General features: G+C 42.3%; 1 protein-coding gene across 1 annotated transcript; it reads right to left on the reverse strand.

Moving 5' to 3' along the window:
* Positions 1 to 7528: 7528 nt before the first annotated feature.
* LOC131684195 (uncharacterized) lies at positions 7529 to 8795 on the reverse strand. The gene is made up of 2 exons (XM_058966855.1): positions 8168 to 8795; positions 7529 to 8109 (listed from the first exon to the last, which is right to left on the reverse strand). The coding sequence occupies exons 1-2, from the start codon at positions 8786 to 8788 to the stop codon at positions 7918 to 7920; spliced, it is 813 nt and encodes a 270-aa protein (XP_058822838.1). The 5' UTR covers positions 8789 to 8795; the 3' UTR covers positions 7529 to 7917.
* Between the last annotated feature and the right edge of the window lie 927 nt (positions 8796 to 9722).

Genomic DNA, 9722 nt, shown 5'->3' on the forward strand with positions numbered 1-9722 from the left:
CTCTAACACGTGTTATCTGAGCTACGGCCGGGTGGTTAGCAGTCAGCTCCCGTGAGATCTATAAAATATCAAGCGATTTCGTGATGGGCCGGAAATAGACCACCCACGGCTGGCTGGCTGAACTGGCTGGGTATGTTCTAATGCGGGGAGGATTGGGGCAATCAGGAGAGGGAGTAATAATGATTATCCGGTATTTCCATGGGAATATCATTCCCATCAAATGTTCCTTCGCCCTCGGCCATTTAGGCACGAGGATAGCACGTGGTGTAAAAGAGAGATGAAACTTATATCCAGAAGAAAGCAAAATAGCAACTGATTGGGGGAAAAGGAATTGAAAAAAATACTTATCTTATACAGCGGCGTGTTACTCACTTTATGCACGGCACTAGAATTCGATCTGTTTCGATCGAGAGTTCGGAAACGAATTTTTTTTTTTTTCATTTCGTTTATTTGATAGGCACAAATGCGTTAGCTTGGCGGTGCCGAATTCTTTTGTTTTTACATTTTGAATATCTTAAAACTAGGAGGTTACAATGTTGAAATATTTTTTTTTATAAAAGAGAAAAAATTTACAGCTATCTTAAGACTAGAAAAAAAAAATTCTATATATAAGAGAGGGGGCAAAAGATTTTTTTTTATGAAAAATTTTAAAACAAGGAATTCAATAGTAATGGTTTTTTAGGAAATATTTACAGTTATCTTAAAACTAACAATATAGTTTGGTACACAAAAGGGGGAACAAATATTTATGAAAAATTTCACAGATGTTTTAAAACTAGGGATACAATTCTATTTACAAGATGGGGGACAATAGTTTTAACAAAGAGTAGAAATTACAACTATCTTAAAACTAGGAATACGGAATACAAATTTGATTTTTTATCGGATACTTATGCTTGGTCATTTCCAAAATCGGTGTAGAAGTAGTTGTATCAAGGACAGGGGAGAGAAGGCGTAGATGGTGACCGGTAGAGAAGAGCAAAACTTGCAACTTTCAGGCAAACGGGAGATCAGCGAAACAAATTTGCGCCTCAGTCTAGTAGGTCGGATTGGCGGATGGTATTCTTCGGACCCGCGGGGGATCCTTCAAAGGGAATCCTTCGGACCTCGAGTCGCTCTCGCTTCAGATTCCGTAGTGATAAGGGCGACGGCGGTTACATAGTGGCGGTCTGAAGCATATCGGTTCCACACGGCAAGAGGAAACTTCTAAAAACGAGAAATAAAAAGAGAGGGGCTAAATTGGGATATTTATCGTTTTTATGAAAGTATAAATAAGGGACATATAGGGGAAATCACGATTTGCCAGCATATCTCGGACTGGGACATTGGGTGGTCTACCTCGGGCCCGAAGGGAATCCTTTAACTGAAACCTGGCGTCCAAATACCCGGCGCATACCCAGACAACGTGCTCGATGTCATGATAGCCCTCGTCACAAGCGCACAGACTACTCTCCGCAAGCCCAATACGCCGCAAATGTGCATCTAAGGTGTAGTGGTTGGACATAAGTCGGGACATTACACGAATAAAATCCCGACCCACATCCATCCCCCTGAACCAAGGTTTCGTTGATACCTTTGGGATAATCGAATGTAGCCATCGTCCAAGTTCACCATTGCTCCACGAGGTTTGCCAACTGTTGAGTGTCCTCTGACGACAAATACTAAAAAATTCGTTGAAGCAGATTGGTCTTTCGTATATGTCACCATTTAATGCGCCCACCTTTGCTAATGAGTCGGCCTTTTCATTGCCCGGGATAGAACAATGAGAGGGGACCCAAACAAAGGTAATCTGATAAGATTTTTCAGATAACGTACACAAGGACTCCTGTATCTTCCCCAGAAAATACGGGAATTGCTTTTTAGGCTTCACCGCACGAAGAGCCTCGATAGAGCTGAGGCTGTCCGAAATGATGAAGTAGTGATCTGTGGGCAGAGTGTCGATGATCCCAAGGGTGTACTGAATTGCAGCTAACTCTGCGACGTAAACTGAAGCAGGATCATTGAGCTTGAATGAAACGGTGATAGTATTGTTGAAGATACCGAAGCCAGTGGACCCATCGAGATTTGATCCGTCAGTGTAGAACATTTTGTCACAGTCGACTTCTCGGAATTTATTATAAAATATATTGGGGATCACTTGAGGGCGTATATGGTCCGGGATTCCACGAATCTCTTCCTTCATGGATGTGTCGAAGAATACAGTAGAATCAGAAGTATCTAGGAAACGAACACGGTTGGGAGTATACGTAGAAGGATTAATGCTCTGTGCCATGTAGTCGAAGTACAAGGACATAAATCGGGTTTGAGAATTAAGCTCGACGAGCCTCTCGAAGTTTTCAATCAGCAACGGGTTCAGAATGTCGCATCGGATGAGCAATCGATATGAGAGTTCCCAAAATCGATTTTTTAGCGGAAGAACGCCCGCCAGCACTTCGAGACTCATCGTATGGGTCGAATGCATGCAACCCAAGGCAATGCGCAAGCAACGATACTGGATTCTCTCCAGTTTGATGAAGTGTATGTTCGCAGCGGAGCGGAAACAGAAACACCCGTACTCCATCACCGACAATATCGTTGTTTTGTACAGCCTGATCAGGTCGCCTGGGTGAGCACCCCACCATGTTCCAGTTATTGTTCGGAGAAAATTGATCCTTTGTTGGCATTTCTGTTTCAGATACCTAATGTGACATCCCCAGGTACCTTTAGAGTCGAACCAGACCCCGAGATATTTAAATGTGAAAACCTGGTTGATCGTTGCACCCATTAATGAAAGCTGGAGTTGCGCCGGCTCACGCTTCCTAGAAAAAACAACCAACTCAGTTTTCTCCGTGGAGAACTCAATACCCAGCTGAAGAGCCCAAGCAGACAAATTGTCCAAGGTATTTTGTAATGGTCCTTGCAAGTCGGCAGCTTTGGGCCCTGTAACAGAGACCACCCCGTCGTCTGCAAGTTGCCTTAGCGTGCATGAATTGGCAAGACAATCGTCAATGTCATTCACGTAAAAATTGTAGAGCAGGGGACTTAGACATGAGCCCTGGGGAAGACCCATGTAGCTAAATCGCGATGTTGTTAAATCGCCATGCGAAAAGTGCATGTGCTTTTCAGACAACAGGTTTAGCAAAAAGTTATTTAAAATTGGTGAAAGACCATGCTGGTGCAGCTTCTCTAACAGAATGTTGATAGAAACTGAGTCAAAAGCCCCCTTAATATCCAAGAAGACTGATGCCATCTGCTCTTTGTTAGCATAGGCCATTTAGATTTCTGTAGAAAGCAACGCAAGGCAATCGTTCGTCCCTTTGCCTTTGCGGAAGCCAAATTGTGTATCTGACAGTAAGCCATTTGCTTCAACCCAATTGTCGAGGCGAAACAAGATCATTTTCTCGAACAACTTCCGAATACAGGACAGCATTGCAATCGGCCGATACGAGTTGTGGTCGGAGGCTGGTTTTCCTGGTTTTTGAATGGCGATGACCTTCACTTGCCTCCAGTCATGAGGGACAATGTTACCCTCAAGCAACTTGTTAAATAAGTTCAGCAAGCGCCTTTTTGCAGTGTCAGGCAGATTCTTCAGCAAGTTGAATTTGATTCTGTCTAACCCTGGGGCGTTATTGTTGCATGATAAGAGAGCAAGTGAAAACTCCACCATCGAAAACGATGTTTCGTTCGCGGTATCGTGAGAAGATGCGGCGCGGCACGTTTTCTGTACCGGGACAGAGTCCGGACAAATCTTCTTGGCGAAAGCGAATATCCAACGGTTTGAATATTCCACGTTCTCGTTGGTACTGTTTCGGTTACGCATACCCCAAAGAGTGCTCATCGCTGTTTCTCTCGATAACCCGTCGACGAACCGGCGCCAATAACTGCGTTTTTTTGGCTTTCATTAGACTCTTCATTCGCCGTTCTAACGACGCGTACTGTTGATAGCTAGCGGGTAACCCGTCTTCCCGGAAGGGCTTATATGCAGTGGACTTCTCCGCATACAACTCTGAGCGCTCTTTGTCCCACCACAGGGTGGGAGACCGTCCATGGGTATTCGCGCTGGGTACTGGTTTAGTCTGAGCTTGATTCGCACTGTCAAGAATCAAGCCAGCCAAAAACCTGTACTCTTCCTCCGGAGGAAGTTCTTGAGTGGATTCGATTTTAACGGAAGTCGCGGTCGCGTAACTCTTCCAATCAATGTTCCGTGTGAGGTCATACGAGACATTGATTGTTTCCGATGGTCTTGAACCGTTAGCAATTGAAATCACGATAGGCAAATGATCGCTACCGTGGGGATCAGGGATCACCTTCCACCTGCAATCTAACTGTAGCGATGTCGAGCATAGCGATAAATCCAACGCGCTTCACAGTGATCACCTTCCATACAAAAGTCGGACAAAATCTCAAAAGTGGCCCGAATTTGATGAAAACTTCACATTAGGGTAATTTTGTGACGCTGAATTCATATTTGATGTTTATTTTTTGTTTTTTAATCCTCAAAATTTTGGCACTTAGGGTGGTTCGAAAATTCAACATTTACGAATATAAAGTGCACTATTTCCGAAAATTCATTTTCAAAAAATTAGGTTCGGTGAATTTTTTAGCAGAATACACATTTTTTCAATTGTTGATAATGATAAGACACATCTATAAATTATATTGCGAACCCTGGGTAGTCAAAGGCTACCATGCGTCTCCTTCAGACGTATCATGAAAAATCACCTTTTTCATACCTCGGGGCTGAAAGGGGCAAAACAAGATATTTATTTTCGGAAAGTACAAGTATAATGAACAATAAGCGATCTTTCCGAACCGTTTCAAAAAAAAGTACAGCCACTTTGAACATTATAACTTTAAACTATTGCTCGATTTATTATTTGTTTTTATGTCTGAGCGAGAAGAAAGGCTTGTATCGACTAAATCGTACGGCAGATATAAATCCAGCGAATAACCTTTCAAATGAAACCAGTTTGACTCCAATCGGAATCTTAACTAAAAAGATATATTCATTTGAATAACTTAGGTTTGAAAAGAGTTTTTCTCAGAATTCATCATCTCTTTCACCTTCGAAGTTCTGTAAAAAATTGAACTCTCGTCTTTGGGACTTAATATTTTGAGAAAACTCTATTCAACCTGTTAAGAAGCAGAGAAAAATATTAAATCACGAAAAATCTAAAATAAAATTTTGAGGTTTTGTTCGGCTAGGCGACACTGTGCGCTTGCGCGTGCTAGTGGTGTAGGAATCTGCGTCATTTCTCCCGTGTTCAAGATGGTCATGTTGAAATTGTCGCAAAGATCTTGGATTAATGTTGATCTATTATCATCATTAAGACAACCCCATACCATACCGTGTGAGTTAAAGTCCCCTAGAACTAGCCGCGGTGACGGTAAGGATTCTGTGATATTACAAAGTGTTCGGTGCCCTACCGAGACTCAAAAAGGAATGTAGATGGAAGCAATGCAAAGGACCTTTGATTATAACTTGACAAGCGACAATTTCAATGCCTGGTGCCGAAGGGAAGTTAATTCGGTTGAAAGAATAGCACTTTTTAATCCTCAACAGTACTCCTCCATAAGGGTTTTCTCGATCCAGACGGATTATGTTAGAGTCGTGGAAGTTGAGATTTATATCGGAAGTTACCCAAGTTTCACATAATGCGAAAACATCACATTTTAAACTGTTTAGTAAAACATTTGAACGAATCGATTTTCGGGAAAATACTTTTGAAATTCCACTGTAGAACCGCGATCGGATCAGTGACCTCGTTTGATGACTTAGCCATCGAAAGATACGATCGCTGAGAGGACGACACCTTGGCACTCTTACAAGGCAGTCTAGAGAAGGCTAGATTTCTCCTCTTCCTGGGTTAACAAAAGTTGATCCTTCTTGTGGATCGTCACATTCTTGCTCAACGACAGCCAAAAGGGCAAAGGAATTTTCGGAAGGGTCAGATGGCGAAGCATTCTTTAGAATTTCTCCATAAGACCGCTTCGAGCGTTCCTTCAGGGAGCGCTTAATTTTGATCACCGCGCTGCTTGTACGCGCGGCATGATTTAAGATCATGTGGAGAGCCCCCACAGTAAATACACTTTTCAGTTTCTCTACCGCAAGCGTCATCCTCATGTTCTCCCTCGCATTAGCCGCACCGTTTCTTATTACCACGATAAGTGGCTGTGTGGCCCAGCTGCTTGCAATTGCTGCACTTCATTACCCGCGGTATAAACAGGCGAACAGGTAGCCGAACCTTATCCAGGAGGGCATAGTTAGGGAGAGAAGCCCCGGAGAAAGTACCCGAAGCGAGTCTGACAGAGAATAATTTGTCTTATTATACTCAGTTTTTGCTGAATATAATTGCTTGCATTCCAGAATCTTCACCTTTTGAAGTGAAGGGTCCTTAAAAGCACCCAACCCCGTACTTCAACAGGTCTTCGCACTTCAGATCCGGTTCGGCGATGACCCCATCCATCTCCACTACCCTACAAGGCACATACACCCTGAATTGCTTCGTAAAACGCTCGCTGCGAGCAATCTAGTTTGCCTGGTCGAGGTAATTCACTAAAATGCATATCCTATTGGCTCTAACACGTGTTATCTGAGCTACGACCGGGTAGTTAGCAGTCAGCTCCCGTGAGATATCTAAAATATAAAGCGATTTCATGATAGGCCGGAAATAGACCACCCAGGGTCGGCTGGCTGGTTGAACTGGCTGGGTATATTCTAACGCGAGGAGGATTGGGGCTATCAGGAGAGGGAGTAATTTTGGAGTTATCCGGTGTTTCCATGGAAATATCATTCCCATCAAATGTTCCTTCGCCCTCGGCCATTTAGGCATGAGGATAGCACGTGGTGTAAAAGAGAGATGAAACTTATATCCAGGGGATAGCAAAATAGCAACTGATTGGGGGAAAAGGAATTGAAAAAAATTCTTATCTTATACAGCGGCGTGTTATTCACTTTATGCACGGCACTAGAATTCGACGATCGAGAGTTCGGAAATTTGTTTTGTTATGAACTTATGAAAGGAGTACCGTTAGTGTCCAATGTATCCTAATACAGATTCCAATCCACTAGACAATCGGCTACCTCGAGAAAATAGAAAGGATCACTACTGAAACATAAAAAGTTCAATGATTCGCGCCTTTCTTTATAGGTGCCTGACACGATTGTTTGGTAAGATCGATAAAAACAATAGCAATAAAACGGACAACGTGACAGACGCACCGCAATACTAAATATTTTTACAGCTTTAAAGCTACCGTCGCGCCGCGATCATTTGTGGAAGTTTACCCGAAGTCGAAATCGAACTCAGTGTTTGGTTTGATGAAGTGCCGACAGTGTGCAATAGATGATGATTGCCGAGGGAGAAAGACATAACGTCACATCATAAATAAGTTGCAGTGGGAGAGATTAACCCGAAATGAGATTGTACGAAATTGATCGCGGTGTTTTCGCCGCTTTGAGCTTTCGGCTTCTGTGACCCGTGTGTAGCCTGTTTCTACGGTGGCGGCGATTATGTGCAGTGATACGAATTAAGGAAAGAATTATAGCACCGGTTGCCTTTTTTAGCTTTATTGATCCATGACTTCCAAAGTGTGTTATGCTACGTCAATCGAGATCAGCGTTAACTTTCCAAGTTAGCGAGATGAAGCCGTTGCATGTGACCTACCCGTTTGATCCAGCCCGGGGACAAAGATATTGCGATGTACAGGCCTTAATACCCATAAACAAACCGCCTAGCAGATGTTGGTTTGATCGCTTATACAGTAGGATGAAAATTTTGACGCTTGTTTCTCATTTTAGCTTCGCATATTTCACTAACAATTTTTGTTTGTACGTAACGTAGAAATAGTTAAGATTCTAATATCCAATAATGAAAGTTTTACAACAACAAACCGAAAGACTAAACTTGTCAATACGATTCACACCGAAATGTCCCACTAACGGCCACTTGCACAAACGGTGACGTTGGTCTTAATTTGCTGAATGGTTTCCTGTATGTCCGTGGTAATCAGAGCAACACATTCCTGATTCCTTGCAACTGCAGACTGAGAAAACATCGATGGTGTTCCATACAGATTTCCAACACTGTTTATAATGTTATTTAACTGATCAGGCAAATCGTTGAAGAACTGAAATCGAAACATTATAATGTCTCATTTAAAAACATAGTGAAAAACATTCTCATACCTTGGCTAAGCAGTTTGATGAATCCGGCGAACAGAGCTGCACCTGAGCCATCGTTGAATCCACGGAAGCCTTCGCGTAATTAAGTAGCAGCTGGGTGGCTGCGGTCAACCCCCGGAAGAAAGGAATATTCGTGATGAGGCAATCCTTCAAACGACCCACCGAAATCGAAGGCTGCACTAAATTAGGGGCATATGTTTCTGCACAGTGTCTGTTCCAATCACTAAACAAATCACTCATTGCATCCAGAATGTTCCGTACGATCACCTGGGCGGGAACCATTACGTTGTTGGTCACTGACTGGCGAAACTGGTCGGTGGTTGATCTCACGTAACCAGTATAGTACGCTGTACTATACAGCCTATCGGTTGTCAAATTCGTAGCTGGATAACGATATCTCAAATCAACAAGCGACCTGTTCATGTGCACTGTCAGACTAGCGACAGCAGCTACGGCAAGGTTCTGCTGTTCGACCATTGATCGATTCATAAGCGCGGCGGCTGCATTCAGTTGCGATAATCCCGATTGGATGGCTGCATAGTTTTGCTGCGTCAATAAGAACCAATCCAATGCCTGGGAACATGATGCGAAGGCTAGCAGGATCAAGAAGATGGAATTGTTCATGATGAATTTATAACTGCAACTGGAACGCTCTTGAGCTTCGAACTTCATTTATCCTAGCTAGAGTCAAATAATTGAGTTTACACAGCTGCTGAAAGTCAGTTTATAGCAATATTTGCCGAATGTCAATAATTATTTCTACGACGGCTAAACTTATTATGCATTTTGTTGTTATTGAGTACAGTTATCCGAAACCTTGCTTGAGTCATCTTAGTATTAGTTCTGAAAATGCTGAGTTACTTATGGTAACTCAACTTTGGTGGAAAGAGTCATTCAGCCAATTGCATTTCCTTCGACCGATTGCCGTTTGGTTTTAACGCATTGACTGATTTACCAAAAATTCTTTAAAAAACGCTTTTAATCCACCTAACAGTGTGATGAGACATTTCTTATAACTCTAATCACTCTCTTCGGATATTACATCGTTTGAGAACATTTGGAACTTGATGCTTCGCGATGTTTTTGATAACACATACTACATGGGATAGTGGCAGGACTCAGAGAATCGCTCAAATCAGCATAGGACAACATCAGTGCTAGAAATCTCAAACCAAATCAATGGGAAAGCGAAAAAATGGCCCATAAAATAGACATACAAACGAATTATTGCTAATGCTCTGTTAATAAAATATCTAAATTCCTCAATCAATGCATTGTGGTGGGAAAACAGAATTAATTTTTCAGAAAATAGTAACAGAGTTCGTGTCTTTAGCGAATTTGTTGAGACTTCATTGTAGTCATCAATATTAACCTGTGAAAATTCACCATAAATACTTCTTGGACGATATACCGTCAAAATTATTTTATCAAATGATGCGCTGTTTAACGTTTGTGAAACTCATCGAAGGTACTAAACCTCCGAAATTGGCGGTTTCAAAATGATATTATCTTGACCTTAAATTACTGTTTTTGAACATTTGACCTATACATATAATTG

Source organism: Topomyia yanbarensis, chromosome 2, assembly GCF_030247195.1.
Source record: "Topomyia yanbarensis strain Yona2022 chromosome 2, ASM3024719v1, whole genome shotgun sequence".
NCBI classification, from domain to species: Eukaryota; Metazoa; Arthropoda; class Insecta; order Diptera; family Culicidae; genus Topomyia; species Topomyia yanbarensis.

Coding starts and splice junctions, on each gene's coding strand:
- LOC131684195 (XM_058966855.1), bottom strand. CDS start 8,788: ATGAACAATTCCATCTTCTTGATCCTGCTAGCCTTCGCATCATGTTCC. Junction 8,110..8,167: donor CATCAAACTGCTTAGCCAAG/GTATGAGAATGT, acceptor TTTCGATTTCAG/TTCTTCAACGATTTGCCTGA.